Genomic DNA, 19,388 nt, shown 5'->3' on the forward strand with positions numbered 1-19,388 from the left:
TTGAAGTCTAGCTTTTTTTTTGCTCTCGAAATGATGTAAATGATGCCCCAGGTAACAAATTCAAAATATCAAAGTCGATTCAATTCTTTCACGATTACAAACAATACTTCCCTATTTGAATCAAATAAAAATAATATTATAGTATATAGGTATGGGCTAATTTAGGATGTGCACCATTTTAAACAGAAAAAAAAAATCGAATTTTATAGACTAATAGAAATGCTAATACTGTAGGTATGTGGATAGGTACTTACCATTTCTTAAAATTTAATTTAATCACAACAAGAAACAGTAAAACAAACCACAATTACACAAAATACAAATCTTTCCAATTATCTGAGTATTTTAATTTTGTGCGTCTTGACCTCAACCCCTAAACGTTTCGAAACAAAATAACTATTCTTTGGATAGGTTTCTGCTGTTATAGCATAGCAAGCAGATTTTGGTAGTTTCAGAAATTCTCTGTAACATGTAGTATTTTTCCTACAGATGGTGGCGAAAGTTTCAGTAATTCCCCTGGCTAAAAGCTATCGCTTCGGTATTTATGATTGTTTATGTGTACCATATGCATTTTAGTGATGATCGAAGAAATGGTTCCCGCCGTCCGGTGCAAGGTGGTCCATAAAGAAATCCCGTACCGACAAAGGGATGATTATTTATGATTTGTTTACTAGAAAAGAATCGTATAATTGCAATCTGTGGCAGAGGTTATTTTATAGGGATTGTGACGTTCGGGAACTTGTTTGGATGTGTAAAAGATGACTTTGTACGTTTAAAATTGTTGAAAAAATAAAAAAAAAACTTTTTCAAAAACCTTTGGTCTTTCGGATTTTCATGCGGTCTATAAGAGATTTTGGCGCCCCTTAAGAGTGGCGCCCGCGTGCGGTGCACGCGTTGAACGCGCGGTTGCGGGGGCCCTGATGAGACCGCTATTAGCGAAAGAACGTGCCGAGAGTGGTTTCTACACAAGACCGATTATTTTGACGTCGAAGACCAGTGGAAAAGAGAAAGTTTTCGAAGATGCAGAATTGGAGGCATTACTGGATCAAGACTCGTGTCAAACACAACAAAAATTGGCAGAATCATTGGGAGTGAGGCAACAAGCCATTTCAAAACCTAAAAGTCATGGGAATGATCCAGAAACGAGGAAATTGAGTGCCGTACGAGTTGAAGCCGAGAGATGTTGAACGGCGTTTGTTTGCATATGAACAGCTGCTTGCAAGGCAAAGACGGGATTTCTGCATCTCATTGTTACTGTAGACGAAAAATGGGTTCATTACGATAATCCCAAGCGCAGAAAATCATGGTTATACCCTAACCAAACCGAATATTCACGGTTCCAAAGTCATGCTCAGTATTTGGTGGTAGCAGCTCGGCGTAGTGTATTATGAGATGTTAAAACCGATTGAAACAATCACAGGCGATCGCTATCTAACGCGCAATTAATGTGTTTGAGCTGAGCATTGAAAGACAAACGACCGCAATACAACGAGAGACATGATAAACTGATTTTACAGCATGACAATGCTCGACCCTATATTGTGAAAGTGGTCAAGACATACTTGGAAACGCCCACCGTATTCTCCAGATGTTGCGCCCTCGGACTATCACTTGTTGCTGGCTGACCAACATTTCCGGTCTTATGAAGAAGTAAAAATTGGATCTATTCGTGGATCGCTTCCAAAGATGACCAGTTGTTTTCAATTCGTACGCTGCCGGAAAGATGGGAAAAAGTAGTGGCCGGCGATGGACAATACTTTGAATCATAAATGTATAACCAGTTCTTTACAACAAAGCCTCGAATTTCAGAAAAAACCGGCGAAAGCAAAGTCGTACTCCTATGTAGTAAAAAGTAATTCGATATAAAACACTGAAGTTGGTATAATCTGAAACTCATTCTGTACAGAAAAATCCGAAAAAAAGACCGATGTGTAGAAGTCGGAAACTCAACCAGCACAGCCGTTTCAATGTTGCACTGACAGCCTCGGATTCTTGTGTACAGCGCAGAAAGAGTGATGGAGTAATTGATTCGAACCTTTAATTAGTTGAAAACAGAGCGAAGTTACGGAAACATCCTCATCTCCTTCTTGCTGTTGGCGTACAAATTCGACTGAAAGCAACTGGCTTCACTCCGGAGGTTGCCGTTTGTTTCTAACTCAATCAAGTCTCAATGCGACGCCTTCACGAATGCTGCATCATCGACGTCAAAGTCGATATTATCTTAGCGGATCATAACCCGATGATTCGATTAATTCAAGTCGCTCATGTTCTTTATTCAATCAGAGAGCTGTTTGTATACATATCTCTATTACTTTCCTTCCAACCCCCAGCTAACTTGTCGGTTCAATAAATGTTCATGTAACTTATTGTTAATAAACCCGTAAGAGACTGATTCATCAATATTAGATCCATGATTAACTTAAGAGACATAATACAATCTTATGTCGTTTTCGTACTTACAACCAAAACAAACAAAAAATTGAAGAAATCAAATAGTCAACCAACACTTCGAAAGCTTTTTTTCCGCTACATTCTAGAATGTTTTTTTGAACTCCAGCAGTAATTTGCCTTCATGTGCATGTCCCATCTTCCTTGGTAGCGACCCTCCATAACTTTAATAGGGGAGAGTGGGGCTGGAAGTTCCCGGGGTAAGTAGTTCCGATGGAAATAACTTTGTAACAAAAAAAGATAACAAAATATGCAAAATATGCTTTCAAAGCACCAAGTTGAGCGCCAATTTGGCAATAATTTTTATTACTCTGGTGACGGTGGTTGAGTGGCTGTGTGCACGTGCTCTCGAAACGTCACGTAAGTGTAGGTTTTCATGTTTGAACTATTTGGTCTATCTTTGTTCATTATAAACCTATTCATGCGTAAATTTCCCAAATTGTAGTTACCTTTGGAAGGAATCTTATTGCTTGAGTATTGTTTCAATTGGTTTTGTTAGTTTACCGGTATGTTTTTCTTCGTATATAAAACTAATTTGGGGTCATAAGTTCCTTTCTGGAGGGGCTGGTTGTTCCTCCGAACAACTAAACACAATCAACTTTATATCTTATCTAAAATTCTCATGACACATTTTCATTTCATTCTAAGGATCTGAAACTACAAGCGAAAAACAGAGAGGTAAGACCTCCGAGACAATTGTTACATAAAGCTGCCTCTGCTGTTATCAACGACGGGAAACCTATTAAAAGAAGAAATTGAAATCTCCGCATGACCTTACATCAACTGCTATTTTACCAGACTCTCCAGAAAAAAAATTATTGACTGAAGAACAGGCAAAAAAAAGACAAAACAGTTGAAGACATTATAAGGACTGGAACAGAAAAAACCAAGATACTAGAAAAATAAATGACAAAGGCAAGGGGAAAGGTGAAAGAGATTATCAGTATCAGGAAAAAGCAAAAGGCAAAATAGCGAGAGTGATAGTGGTAATGATCTGGAATAGTATCTACTGCATAATTTTTTATGATTCATATTCTAATTCTCCACCAAGAGAGCAGTGGATAGAATGTACCGGGTTTTTCACCATAATTTGACCCCCCCTTTAACTTTGTTACTAATAGAGGTACAAAAAAATGTTTTCTACAAAAGTTTCACGAAATCGACTAGTGTTTTTCAAAATGATTTGACAAAACGAAATATATACAGAGTGGGCCACATATTGATAGCAACTTCATTTTTTCAAATGGAACACCCTGTATATTTTTCTATATTTGACTAGATCTTTTTCCCCTGATTTCAAATAGATAACATATGTTTGGCCTATCTCTATTATTCTGAGTACCACAGAGTTTCGAATTTTAAGAACCACCTAGCATGCAAGCTGGCAGTTTTCAAGTGGTAGGCTGCGATAACTCAAAATGATCTTTTTCGAGTTATCTCGTTGGCAATTTGACTATATGTCATATCGTTGCCAACGAGATAACTCAAAAAAGAGCATTTTGAGTTATCGCAGCCTACCACTCGAAAACTGATTACTGAGCATGCTAGGTAGTTCTTAAAATTGGAAACTCTGTGGTACTCAGAATAAGAGAGATAGGCCAAAAATATGTTATATATTTGAAATCAGGGGAAAAAGAGCTAGTCAAATATAGAAAAATATACAGGGTGTTCCATTTGAAAAAATGAAGTTGATATCAATATGTGGCCCACTCTGTATATATTTTGTTTTGTGAAATCATTTTAAAAAACATTAGTCGATTTCGTGAAACTTTTGTGCAAAACATTTTTTTGTACCTCTTTTAGTAACAAAGTTAAAAGGGGGATCAAATTATGGTGAAAAACCCGGTATAGTATATCCAAAGTCACTTGAACTAGTCTATAAAAACGCTTGGCCAGAGATAATTGCAAAACAGTCATAAACCATAGGCGCACACTTGTCAAACCCTCGAGTTGAAAATAATATTTTTGAGTATGTATGGGGCTCAGATGTCGATTCTTTCAGAAAATTTGTGACGTGAGTAGCTTTTGCTGTTACATCAAAAATGACACTATATGTCATTCTACGGTGTTATAATTTGATTATTCTTTATTCTCGACCTGGAATATACTATCAAGGAACGTTATTAACGATGATGAACTGATCGTTGCATAGAATTATAAGAGCACGAAAATTTTTGAGAGGAATTCGGAAATGTTCTGTCTGAAGATAAGATAAACTAGGGTAGAATAGGTGCATGACCGTGAGATCCTTGCAATTTTCTACGTCAAATTAGCAGCTACGTTGCCGAATTGAATTTTATTCCTTAGTTATTGTAAGGCAAAATTTATGTCCCTTAGTGAAAGCAGAAGGCTAAATGATAATGATGTACAGGGTGATTAACCGCGATGGCCAATTAGACGTTTATGGAAAACTAATAATAATTTTGTGCTGAAAATTTATACAATTTCCTTTTATACCGAAAACAAAGTACTACTTTCTTATTTCAAACGGCACACCCAGTATATTATTGCATTATCAGATAGCTTGGTTGATGATAATTTCAGCAATATGGCAATACTTAAGTATAGGCTCAAGGGTTCATGAGTTAAAGAGATTCCTATAGATATCTTATGAAAAGTTTTTTGAAAAAACTTCATTCATTCAATCAATTTACGTAGGTATAAAAAGAGAGGGGTCTCAAGCAAATCCTATACTTAAAGAGTTATCGAGGAAAAACTTGAACTAAGGAAAACTGCAATTTCTCATTGAATGTAGTAGTCTATGACTTCCAGAAAACATAAAAAGGAACTAAAAAGTCGAAATTTCATGAATTGTAATAAATTATTCGTTGAGATGGTTGAAAATCCATCAACCAATAAAATTTTCAAATACGAATAATTAATGACATTTCATGAAATGTCAAATTTAGTTATCTAAATTTTTATTTTAGTTTCTATGTTTTCCGGAAATCATAGACCGAGTCATAGACTACTCCACTCAGTTAGAAGAAACACTTAAATTTTTCGTATTGAGAATCAGAATGAATATTCAAAGATGTATGTAACCTATTATCAAAACTGTCCCGACTGATGGCAGGAAATGGTGAAATATTTCTACTTTCTATAAAATACTTGATTGATTTTTCGATCTGGCTATGTAGCTGCTGATTTGACGTACTAAGAGCCCCAACATCATATGCCTATTCTACATGATTTCTCGAACCAGTAATAACATTGCTAAAATCAAAAAAATATAATGAAAATTTTGTTGGTTAATCTCATTTTAATCAATTCTTCCTTCAGTGGAATGAAGATATTTAGCATGCGAAATCATTTTCTTCAGAACCCGTCATATATCAATTCTGACTTTGAAAGTAAATGGAGGAATAGATTTGATTGTGAAATATTCATCTTTTTTCACATAAGCCAAAGAATTGTGCCAAACATCATAGTCGAAATCATTGAAAGCATCAGTCACATAACGAATTAAAACTACGTAAAAATGCATTTCAATAATACCCCTATGGACCACACTGGTCTATGCGAATTATTAGAAAGCAATTAAGAAGAGATAGATGCAGCCAATGAGTGTAAACAAAAACGCTTTCAAAGTGGAAAGGGGAATACGAGGGGAAATATTCAGCCAATAAGATCAATCAAATCGGGACATTCTTGTTTCCAAGACGATTTGCTGAATACCGGGGTTTATTTGAGAGTATTGATATCAATATTTTCATAAATTCCAAAGGAATTTCTGGAAACTTGGACAACCCTGGTATAATTGAAATATTCAGGCTTCCTCCAAGTGACTTTGGATATACTATACCATATCATGTGTAAAAATTGTGCTCCTATCAAATATTTAGATGGAAATGATAAAGTTATTTATATGTGTCCTAATGAAATAAAAAAAGGTTATATAACCCAGTAACATAATATTTTGTTGTTGTTTTTCAGTTCAGTTCTGCATAATATAAACTCAACATACATGAATTCCTTCATTTTCATGATAAAATTTCGTATTATTTGAAAATCGGAACTTTTCGAATATTGAAACAGATTTTCAAAATTCCGATGTTGTTTCGAGGATTCAAACGATTCATAATTTTTTGTTAACCCGGAACTGGATTTTCAAGTCGGTTATTGCATGATATGTTTTGGCTCTCAATTAGGAACATATTTGCCAAATATACCGGGTGGTTCGTTTGATATGGCTTCAGAAAGAAACGGGCATAATTCATAAAACACCCTGTATCTCGGCTACGAAGACAGTAAGACACAATAAATTGGGTATCTCCAGAACCGCCTTGGTGCCACCTATGCACCTGTGAAGTATATCCGTTTTCCAATGAAACACCCTGTATAATAATTTATGAACTCTCATAAATTAATATACTGAATGAAACCCACATTGGTAGATAAGTTGATGTATCTAAAAGAGTAGAGCTGATAGAGAAAAACGGATAGCATTTACAGATTCAGCGTCCCAAATATAGTTGAAATCTAAAATCCCAGGCACCAAATTTTTTTTGTAGCCCTGTGTTATTGATATCTTAATATTATAAAATCCTTTTATTATAATAAAAGGGCATTAATCAAAACAGCGAAATCGATGCACAAATGCTATCGTCTCGTATCAATGAATTTAATGTTCACGAAATTGATTATTGATATCCCTTTAATAACCAATCATCGATCCATTAATACAATTACTATGTAAATAAAATTACTGACAACAGCACAAAACATCCCATGTTATCAATTCTACACAGTAGTTATTAACATTTCCATTTTCGTATATCACTCAATGGAGAACTAACTAAACTTATGAACATTGTTTCAGAACATATCATTCATGGTTGTGTTGTTCTACAGCTGGAGGGTTTCCTACAATTTAAAGAGAGTTGCTGATTTGAAAGACGTTTATTATGGTGAGTTTCATCTACTTATTTTTTGGAAAAGTTCTTTTGGTCTATTTATTTGGTATTTACTCCCACTTTATGGTGAATTTAGAGAACCCATGATCTCTCGATAAACTGAAGAGCAATAAGTTTCGTAATAGGGTAATAAATTAGCCTGAATAAAGCCTAATACTACTATGTAAGTGAAATTCTCCTTAGGAGTTTCTTTATAGCTGGGTTCTGCCAGCTTAACGGTAAAGCTAGCAGAATTTTTTTAGAAACGTGAATTCAGAAATTTGTCAGTTTGTTTCAAAATTATGGTGTAATCATATTGTCCATAAAAGGCTTGTTGGTTCTTCTAGCTTAACATTAAGCTATAGAAGCAGAACCCGTGATTTCTCCTACAATTGAAGTGATATAATTATTTGTTTTACTAGACAGCAACGTAGTAGGTATATTGACTGTCACGGCTGATAGTTCATATCCGAGCGTAGCGAGGCTTGGAATTCAGCCAAGGCAGTCAATCTACTTTGCTCCCGAGTTGAATATATAATTCTTTTTTTGGCTGGTTATGATGATATACAGGGTGTTCTGATTTGTTTCCGACAAACTGAAACGGGTGATAGATCACATCATTTTAAGCAGAAAAGTTCCTATGAACATGGGTCCGGAAATGCTTCGTTTCCGAGATACAGGGTGTTAAAGTTGAAAAAACAATTCGCGTTTTCTTAAATATCTTTCGACTGATTCCAAATAATTGCATGAAAGTTGGTACATAGGGTTTTTTGAGGTGAGAAATTCAAATTTGTGGTCGATTTGGTTGTATTTTCTAGAGGGCGCCACTGGCAATCATTTCGTCCCCTTTAAACCGTTGCAACTTTTTTGTGCTACCCTGTACGTCATTCTGGACTAAAAAAATCGATTCCCCTGACTTTTCTAGTTAAAAAAGGTATACCTCATTTAAGTTGCTAGGGGCAACCGTTTCAGAGAAAAACGCATTTAAAGCCAAATCCAAATTTTTGTAATCTCTAAAACATGTAGAAACAAATTTGTAATAATTTTAAATTAAATATTTTTTAGAAGTAACAATTTAGAACAAAACAAAATAACATAATAATTTTTAAAGAAGGTGTTCGAAATGTCCACCGTTCTGTTGAATGCACAAATGACATCTTCGAATGATTGATTGTTTTACATTCAGATGTCATTAATTATAATTATAGTTAACTAAGTTAATAGTTTATCAACAAATACAGGAAAATGGTATTGGTTACCAAAGGCCCGAACGAAGCATACAAAGAAGAAATCATCTACAGAGAAATAGGATTTTACAGACCTTCGAAGAAAATAAAAACTCAGTATTCGTAAAGCATCCCAACAACGCAATATTTCAGGAAACAAAATATTCTTAAATATTCACTTAAAAACAACAATTACATAGCATACCACTTCCACTTATTAGTGGGCAATAGAAAATCCGCATGCATTCCGCCTTAGAAATTTTCAAAATGAATTTAAATTTAATATTTGAATAGGAATAATTTCATCAAAGGATTTCGAAGCAGTCAAAACATATTAAAGAAAACGCGAATTATTTTTTCAACTTTAGCACCCTGTATCTCGGAAACGAAGCATTTCCGGACCCATGTTCATAGGAACTTTTCTGCTTAAAATGATGTGATCTATCACGCATTTCAGTTTGTCGGAAACAAATCAGAACACCCTGTATGTAAGATATTGTATTTGCAAATTATTACAATTACCACAATCTTTTCATTTTTCCTGTAGTAATGAATTTAAACGAAATTTGTTAGAATTCTCGCAATTGTTGAAATGGTTGGTTGCTTTGGTAATTGATATGTCCATAATAATTATAGTTTGACAACTTATGAAATATCTGAAATGTTTTTGGAAAAATATCGGATATATTTATTTTATGAACAGTGATAGCGACTTAGAAGTACTTGCTCCTCCAGAAATGAGGAAGGTGGCAAAAAATATTGATTCTCAGAAAATGTCGAATGTGTTTTTCGCATTGAGAATAATCATTTTGCTGCCTAGGCAGGAAAAGTTATACTTTGCTGATTGATATGTGTCTGCAAAATTAATATTTGCTGTCAATCGAAGAAAAAAAAGGTAAAAATTAGCTCAACATTATGCCAATAAAAAATAGAAAATTCCAAAGTGGTTCTGCTAGCATCACGATAATCTACAATTAATTCAATTTTTTATGAATTTGATATAAAACAGTTTATTTTTGTCTAGGAATATACTTAATTTGAATTCTAAAAATGAAAAAATTAATAACCAACTAAAAGAAAATTCAAAATAACTAAAACTGTACAAATTCAGTAATCGGTTAACAAATTGAATTACTGAATTAACATTAAAGACAGACATATGTATTGAAATTTTTGTATTTATACCAATACAATTTATTCTCATCAGTGCCTTATAGTTCAACAAAATTACTGAATTTGCCAACTCACCACTTGTATACCTACCTATTATACTAAAAATTGCAATTGGAGAACTTCAAACTAACTAAACGTAACTATTTCTCTAGTAAGGATTCACAAAGAGAACTTTTTCTTCAGGTAGTCATAGATTTCTTCCTTGTTATTCTCATGAACTACATGAACAAATTTTGTTGAACTTTAAGGCTCTGATAAGAAAACATTATATTAGTAAATACAAAAATTCCGAAACGTTCGTCTGTTTTTATGTTAATTCAGATATTCAATTTGTTAACTGTGTCAATTTGTACAGTTTTAGTTATTTTGAATTTTCATTTGGTTGATTATTAATTTTGTCATTTATAGAATAGTAATACGAATAATACCTGAGCAGCATGGTTTTGTTAAAGGAAAATCAGTTGAAACTAATCTCATCTGCTTCACTGAATTTATCCAAAAAAGTCTTGATAAGGGAATTCAAGTAGATTCCAGCAAAGCCTTCGACCAAATAAATATTAAAACCCTTCTGAACGAGCTTAAGAATGTCGGTGTGAGGGGACATTGTTGAGATGGTTTGAGTCCTACCTCACATATATATCTCATTACGTTAAGATCGGGAGATTCAATTCAAGATCATTTTTTCCATCATCAGGGGTCCCCCAAGGTTCCCATTTGGGTCCACTTCTTTTTATCATTCACATAAACAGTATCAACAAATGTTTTAAAGTATGTGAGTTTCTGTTGTTCGAGAACGATTTAAAACTTTTCATACTAATTCAAAGAATCCAGGACTACTTGGATCTTCAGATGATGACTTCAGCTTACATTTAAAAACAGAAAAAAACTGCTTAGTTTCTTTCACATGGAATAGGTCAGTAATAAACTATGATTACTCTTTTTCTGTAACTACCCTGCGGCGCCAGCGCACTGATATTGTTAGGGATTTGGGTATCGTGCTGGATTCAAAGCTCATCTTGGATGAACATATAAATGGTTTGGTGTGCGCGACTAATAGAGTTCTTGGGTGGATTATGAGGCAATGCCGTCAATTCAAAAGTCGTGAGGCAATTTAAGCGCTGTACTTTGCCTTTGTTTACAGCAAATTCAACTTTGGTTCTTCGGTTTGGTGTCCTCATTATAATATATATACCGAAAGGTTGGAAAGGTTAAGCGAAGTTCCTTAGGTTTCTAAATTATAGAACGGGATTTCACCTGATACCTAGAAATCTGGATAACTGCTGTGTTCGTTTGAGACATTTTTGAATTATTAGCTTAAAGGACAGAAGAAATATGAATGATTCAATTTTTATCTATAAAATACTGTCGAATAAATTCAACAGTCCTTAAATTCTAGGTTCAATTGTTTTTTATGTTCCTGTTAGACTTCTGAGGAGACCTCCTTTATTTTACCTGACCACCTATAGATATAGAACCAACAGCGCAAATTACTCACATATAGCCCCGGTGCACACATACGACTTTTGCAGTTACGACACCGTTGCTGTGTCGTACTTGCGGCCTGTGGTACAAAGAATCAAATGGGAGCATGCACACTACCCGCCGTGCCGTTGCGACGTCGTAACTGCCATCATGCGGGCTGTGATACAAAGAATCACATGGGAGCATGCACACTAGCGTACGACACCGCAACGGTGTCGCAACTGCAAATGTCGGATGTGTGCACCGGGGCATATCGAGAATGTTAGATCTATGCAATTCATATGTAAATAGTGTTGATTTATTTTCGGGGTGTAGTTTGGGTTCTTTCCAAAAGACTATTAAGATGATATTTGGGTAGTTCTATACATTGTTCGTGAGCACTGTTTCATTTATTTCTGATTCTTAGCATTGTCTATTTTATATTATCAGTGGGCGTTTCTTTTGGGTGTTCACACCTTAAAGCGTTCTTCTGTGTAAAATAAAAATAAAAAATAGAATTGGAATTATATTTCAAGACAAAAATAAACCAGATATATCATAAAGATATATTATTGTGAGGGAATAGACACAAAGTTGTCAATTTTTCGATATTATATTGAATATCCTTTATCAGGTAGACTCATTAAACCTTTATAATATCTATGAATATACTGATCCTCACGAAATTTCACATGTACGTTCGCATGGTTATTCCACAATCAACATTAGAGTTTCAAACGTATTTAAACCCTCTTCCGAACCTTACTACGACTAGTTCTCCCCCGAAGTACATCTCAATCATCGCAGCACGAACAAAGGCGAACCACACATGAATTTCATGAAGCCGCGAAATTGGCGCGAGGGGAAAACTTCAAAAAGAAGGAACCGAGTTTTCTCGTGTTAAAAATCGCGGAAAGCAATCGAAAATCGATGGCTGCCGGCGGTGTAGATCTCATAAATTCGCCCATGAATAACACAAAATGTTCGCAGAAACCATTAATTCCTTAATTCGTTTTCGCGGGTTTTATTAAAAGCCGCCGCAGAGGCCCAGAGATACACTCCACGAAGTTTTGAGGGATCCATATTTCCGCAAGGCCGGCTGCCGCGCTTCATCGGGCGAAAGTGAGTTAGATTTTTCCCTCCTCGACACTATATACGCTTGGAAACATCTGTCTGATTCGGTTTTCCGAATTCGGGTTAAGAGGGGACGCACACTACAGACTCCCAATCGGCCGATCCTTTGATCGGTCTTTTCAATACCATTAGGGAATCGACTGATTTCGAGTGCGTGAGTTTGGATGTATCTCCATGTGATATATATGGAAGGCCGATCAAACTATCGGCCGATGGTTCGATCCCTGAAGGTGTCTTGTTACATAGTGGTGACAAGTTGGCTTGACAAACGTCAGAAGAGAAAGAACGTCCGGTCTGATCGACAGTCTTGATTTTCAATGCGTTCTGAATTCTATACAGAGGTCTCATTTAAAAATGTCCACCCTCAATGACTCAACAACGAATCAGCCGCGAATGCAGATAAAGGGCCAAAATGATTTCGAGATGAACAAAAATCAGCTAATCTGAGATCTGGAGACTCGAGAATAGATAGACCGTACATGACTCTAAGGTCACTAAACAAGGGACAGTTTCTAAGGATGTGATCGCTGAACTGTGGGCGACTACATGAACAGTGTTCCTCCTCGACCAGACCCAGCCTGAACAGATTACCTTTGAAAGGACCATGACCTGAAATAAAAAAGGCCAGTGGAAAACTTGGGCGAAACCAAGGGTTATGGGAATAAAATGAACAGAGGGGATCCAGTCGAAGGTACAACGACCCGAGTCAGACGTTTCCCAGTCCCACTGCCAACAAGAAGAGAAATGGCGCAGTGAAACATCCATGGACCGACGGATCGCAGAGGCCCTACCAGGGTCGTCCAAGGACACGGATGGAATATAGAGCTCTCCGACACGAAATTCAAATTCTCTCCTCAGAAAATAAGCTGCAGCCCGATGAACGACGTAATAGTGTGCGGGTAAACTACCCGCCATAACTTGAAGAGAAGATGTGGCTGCAGTTCGAAACGAAGGAGACATAAGGGAGGAGAAAATGTCGCTGAGCCGACAGAATGACCCGTCGGACATGGGCATGACCCAGGGGGTGATACCATGCGGAGGCGCAATAAGATATTATTGGCAGAAAAATACCTTTAAAGAAGATGATCAGAGACCGAACCTGATCACCTCCTAATGCTCGTCGAAGACGAAACAGCCCAGAAGCCACCTTGGTCTTTTGACGCCTTAGCGTCAACCACCACGCCAAAGTATCTAAACTCCGATGACCAGCGGAATGAGCCCATAGGGGATCGAATTGTTGGAGGACGTCTAAACATGACTGCCACAGACTTGCCCTGGGAGATGGAAAGCCTGTTACGGCTAAGCCTTTCAAGCACCAAATCAATAAGGCGCTGAAACTGTCCGAACGGTTTACCGCCGAATAAGGTCTCTTGGACTACAGCATTATCGACTCCATCTTGTGTTACCTCTGACGGTTGAGCATCGCCGGCAACGATTTCAGTCGTACAGAGAACGTCAACATTGGAATGGGGAATGGCATCAGGTCGTCTTTTCTGATTAATCTCGATTCTCCTTAGGTACACATGATGACCGAAGGAGGATTAGACGGGGAGAAAGATGTGAACCTCAGTTTGATGATGAGCGTCATGTACATCGGACAGTAGGTATGGTATGGGGTGCTATTGCACATGCAAGTAGGTCACCTTTAGTCTTTATTCGAGGTAACATAACAGCGCTGCGTTACCTTCAAGAAATAGTGAAGCCATATGTTCTCCCTTACCTTAATCGGCTCGAGAATCAAATATTTCAGCAAGATAATGCCCGACCGCATGTCGCCAGAGTGGAGAGACCCATGTGAATATTTTTCCATGACTGCCCAGATCCCCCGATCTTTCGCCCATAGAGCATGTTTGGGACATCATGGGTAGAAGGCTTGGATATTTACCCCTGCGCCCACGGACTTTGGCGGCTCTGAGACATGAAGTACAGGTAGCTTGGGATAGTATCCTTCAAGAAGAAATAGACCATCCTATTGCATCAATGCCGAGACGTGTTGGGGAGTGTATATGTAGATAATAGCGGTGGACAAACACATCATCAAGAAATTTTTTGAAAGAAATTGTAAACACTTCGTTTTATTCTCCAAATTTCAATCTTTTCCTCCTTGCTATACTATCTATGTTTTACCAAAAAAAAATTCAAATTTAAACAGCTTCTTCTGGTTGTTGCAGTTTTTCTGTCAGTTAGTATTTTATTATGTATTTCACAAAGATCTTCGTTTTCGAATTATTTGGGTCCTGATGTTTACACATTTAACATTTTGAAAGTTCCTACGATTTTGCATTCGAAACTAGTTACTGTTTAATGTCAAATGCTTTCAGCGGAACACATGTTTGTAATCCCAATTAGTTTTCGAAGCGATACTGAAACTTTGCATTAGTTGAGTTACCTACTCACGCATCCTTCATTCCCTAGAATTTATTTTTTTTACGCACTATTTCAAGTTTCTTCATCGGGAGAAAAAGTTCTGTATTATCATCGGAGCAGGTGCTGTTTTTTTTAAAGGGGTGTGGTGCTTATGAGGGAGGTCATGCTGTTATTGATGCTTTTTCAGCATTGGCGCCGAAAAATTAGTTGCTTCAGGCGCCAAAATTATTCGCGCCGACCATTTGTTCAATACTTTCTGATTTTATACCGGGTGAATTTTTTAGATTGAATCGTTCAAAGCTCTTGAAAAAGAAACATGTTACGGAAAAAAGTTTCGAATAAAAAGTTTATGGTTTTGTGGGAGCATAGCTGCCGCAGGACCGGCATGCCGGACATTTTGCCGAGGTCCAAGCCAGTTAATAAAACAAGTCTTTCTTTTTTTATACAAATATGTTTTGTTGATGAAATATCACTCTTTGTAGTTAAATTTTAAGCAGAGCTTTGGGTATATGTCCTTAAAAAAATCAACTGGTTCAAAAACTGAAGCCATGAGACCACCGTTAACGTCGTTTATTTTCTGATTTTACTCTTGAACGATTTTAAATTCAGTGATGAAGTTCATTTTTGGTGGAATGGTTATGTAAACAAACAAAATTGTGATGATGAAAATCCACACGAAACTATTGAAACTTAATTACATCTAATTAAAGTCACTGTTTAGTGTGCAAATCATGCTGGCGGAGTGGTTGGTCCGTATTTCTTTGAAGAAAATGGTCGAAGGGGAGTCAGTGGAGAACGATACAGAACAATGGCAATGATTTTTTTATGCTGTTGTTGAGAATAATCTGGTGGAAAGATAGATAGATTTAATTAAGGAGGTTCCGTTTCACTGCGACCTAATGGTCTATTGTGCCCCATCAGAGCTATTCTCTCCATAACGTGATCTACAGCTCGCTTTCCAGTTCAAGAGTTCTAATGAACTCCACCATCTGGGATGGCTTCAAGGAGGCTTATTCCTCACTTTTACAAATTTCGTGTCCAAATCAGAATTTGCGTTGGTTAGTGATGGCTAGGCATTCCGTCACCAGGTCTTCCTCCTTCCCACAGAATATGCACTCATCATTTTCTGCTAGACCCATTCTCATGAGGTATTTCCTAAGGTGACAATGCCCTGTGAGTAATCCAGTGAGGAGGTGTAGCATATTTTTACTAAGATCCAGATACTTCTCGCATTCAAAAACTTTTTGGAGTGATCCAAACCAGGAAGATTTATCTACGCCACGAACCGATGAAAGATGCTTCTTTTCTGGCAAGTGTGTTGGCCTCTTCATTCCTTTTAATTCCCGAGTGGCCGGGAACCCAGACTAAAACGACCTTTATTCTTCCCTATTTCATTGAGTTTTTTTCGGCACTCCAACACCATCCTAGAATAGATGATATGTGAGCTCAGAGCTTTAATTGCAGCATGACTATCAGAATGTATCGCTATATCACATTTCTAATAATTTTTTGCTAAGTTCATTTCTACACATCTTTCTCTGCCTGAAAGACACTTAGATAGCGGCTCAAAGATATTGGGCATTTGGTACCAGTCCCTAATACTCCAGCGCCAGTCCCCATCGCGGTTTTGGAACTATATGTGTGCCATTTAATGGTATTCTTTTTAAGAACTAGGATTGTGGACTCCTTTTCCCAATCTTCTTTTCTACTTAGCCTCGTAATGAAGGTTTTTTCGATGATAATTTTGTTTATCATCTCATCACTGGGAACGTTCGCTGATGGTATGTAATTAGTCAGGGAGAACCAGGCTCTCTTATTCCTAATTCCCTCATTGCCGGTACCTTTCCTAGATAGTTTTAGAGTAGTCATATAGGCCTCTCTCTCTATCACTAGATGAAGAGGTGTGAGATCTGTAATGATCTCCAATGCCCTAGTTGGGCATCTAATGAATAAGTGGTTTCAATAAGACGTCCATCAGCTACCTCTTAAACGATATATTGAAAACAAAATTCGGTGAGGTAATTACCTCAATAAATGGTCCCAATTCATAGTTTGATGTAATTATCTCAATTCCAGGTAGTGTGATTCAAAACCTTGCGATTTTTTTCTTTGGGTGTATGTTAAAGTCACAGTTTTTGCTCTAACCTACTGTGATATCCCCCATTTTTTCCACTACGGATAAGGTTGAACTGTCTCGCATCGCGAGGAAGATATATTGTAAGATATCAGTCCGAAACGAGGTCGAAAATCCACATTATGTGTTGTTTATGGCCATATCACGGTGAAAATGTCAGTTCTCCTCAGAACTCAGAACATCATCGAAATATCCTTTAGACCCAGAGTGAAAGTTATTGATTATGTTAACGAATAACGATATTAATGCTGAATGGTTTTGAAATTAACAGAAAATCGAAATTTCGAACAGTCATATCTATCAAAACCCATCAGATTATTTACGAACTTAAAGAAGCGACGAGATCTGAACCTACCCTGAAAATTTAAAGTTTCTAGGTCTTTCCGTTCGAAAGTTTACTTGTATATGGCGAGCGGACGGACATAATCGAGTTTGAGAAAAGATTCGTCATCAGTGAGTCTAACCTTATCGTTTGAAATCATTTCCAGCTCGAAATTCGGAAAATGATTCCACAAAATAATTGAGTGATCGATTCGGAGAACAAGATTCAATTTCGTTTTTCACTCTCTGAGTTTGATATTCCATAGGCACGGTAAATTCCTACATACAGGGTTGCCAATAGGAAGTTTCATTTTAACATAAGAAAAGGAGTATATTTTGAAAGAAATCAATGGAAGTTCATTTCATTTTGAAGAGGAAGGTATGCCATTAATTACCGAAAACGACATCAGCCTTTTTTAATTGCCTTCAACCTCCTTTTTGTTTGGGTATTGTCAGAATAAAGATTTAATTGTAATTGTATCGTGAAAGTTGAGAATCTTCAACTTCCTCGATAGCTCAAAGGCTGGAGCATCGGACTAGTAATTCGAAGGTTGCGGCTTCGAGCCCCGCTCGAGGAGGTACTTTTTTCATAATTAAAAAAATTGTCTGAATGCCATAAAATTAATTTCATTTATACTATCTATGTTTTACCAAAAAAAATTGAAATTTAAACAGCTGCAGTTACTTTATCAGTTAGTATATATTCGTAAGATCGTTCGATCCCGACTGAAGATCTCGACCTGACGATCATTTCAGCATGAGTAATTAAGAACAAACTGATGATCTGCAAATCGACAGTTCTGATTTACAGGTACGTGAGTAGGCACCTTTAGATTTCTCCCTTGTCGACACTATATCTGCCGGGAAACATCTGTCTGATTCGATACTGTTTCCCGTCCCCAGGTTTACACCCAGAAGCGGGGAATATTTTAGTAGCCAGACAGGGATGCCAACACGACAGTTTAGTTTTCCGATAGGAAGATACAGGTGTTCTGCTCAGCATTCCTCGGTCTCAGAGCGGACGCCCTTTGATTTATTATTTCGATTAAGGGGTCAGGGTAGCCAACGAAGTGAAAAATGGGGTTTCGCTAAGGTTTCATGCTGTATTTGAATTTATTCAATGAATCGGATATTATGAAGGTGTTTGACAGCAAGGGAAAAGATCTTTTTTTTCTTGGGGGGGTAATCGAAAAAAAAATGTTTGACGACATTGTTTACTCATATCTATAATGTGAGAAAAAGGGGTTTGATAACGAAGTTTGAACCAAATAACTCGAAATAATTTTTCTAATCACCATATCGATTGTTCTTATCTTATACTGCGTGTTCCTGAATTGGAATTACGAAGGAAAATGAGAGATTCTCTGGAAACATGAGCCCGCAAAAGCTTTGTTTTCGAGAAACATGGTATTTCTTGTAGTCCTACTTTTTTATGATGCTTATTCAGTTTATCGAATCTTTATTAATCTTCGCTACAGAGTTGATAAATAAGTACCAAAACTTATAATTAATTTATTCATCACAACTACCTTACTGGATCTTTATAATAATTTAAATTTCCCTGAGAATTACTATAGAGGGCTGTTTGAATTTGTTTCTCGAAATCGATTGCAGATACGACAAAACTACAACCAACCAAAAAGTGTAGCACTGGACCAGAGTTACTTTTTAAATTAAATTAAATTACCAGGGGTTCATAAAAAAATAATTTTGGAGAAAAGAAGCGGGCACCCTTCCAGAAAATAATTCACCCTGTAGATTTGCATTCAAAATCAGGATATCACATGATGAAAACTTTAAATCGGAATATCTATGCCAATCCAAGTTGATTATTTTGTGAAGGGAAGGTGCAAAGCGTTTGCGGAGTTATGTTGTGGGACTTTTCTTCTTGGGATAATCCGAGAAATCTGTCATTTTCATTTGTAACTCCAATTTAGGAACACCCTGTAGATATAGTCAATTCAAAACTGATATCTTCTCAAAGAAATTGCAATTTGAATGTATTTATTTATTTGTACAATAAATTTTACAACACAGCTCAGACAATTTTCTGATGCGAATTACTCAGTTCAGCCCTCTGATAACTAAAGTATTGAAATTTTTGACGAGAATGATAAAAAAACCGAAAACAACGGGTAAGTTTATAAATACCGATGACGAATGTATAAATCTCTGATGGCAAGGGGCGGTGCCGAGAAAGCGGATAGATAAAGGAAAATAATGAACCTC

At 36.7% G+C, this 19,388-nt stretch overlaps 1 protein-coding gene across 2 annotated transcripts in view; it reads left to right on the forward strand.

The window, feature by feature from the left end:
* LOC123684939 overlaps positions 1-19,388 on the forward strand; it is a 63,247-nt gene that overhangs the window by 19,837 nt on the left and 24,022 nt on the right. For both annotated transcript variants that reach the window (XR_006748208.1, XM_045624470.1), the window contains exon 3: positions 7,271-7,358. Coding sequence is in view for 1 of the 2 variants with exons in the window: in XM_045624470.1 (XP_045480426.1) it covers positions 7,271-7,358 (88 nt within the window). In the remaining variant the exon portion in view is untranslated. The remainder of the gene's footprint in view (positions 1-7,270; positions 7,359-19,388) is intronic.

The sequence above is a fragment of the Harmonia axyridis genome, chromosome 7 (assembly GCF_914767665.1).
Source record: "Harmonia axyridis chromosome 7, icHarAxyr1.1, whole genome shotgun sequence".
Taxonomy (NCBI): Eukaryota; Metazoa; Arthropoda; class Insecta; order Coleoptera; family Coccinellidae; genus Harmonia; species Harmonia axyridis.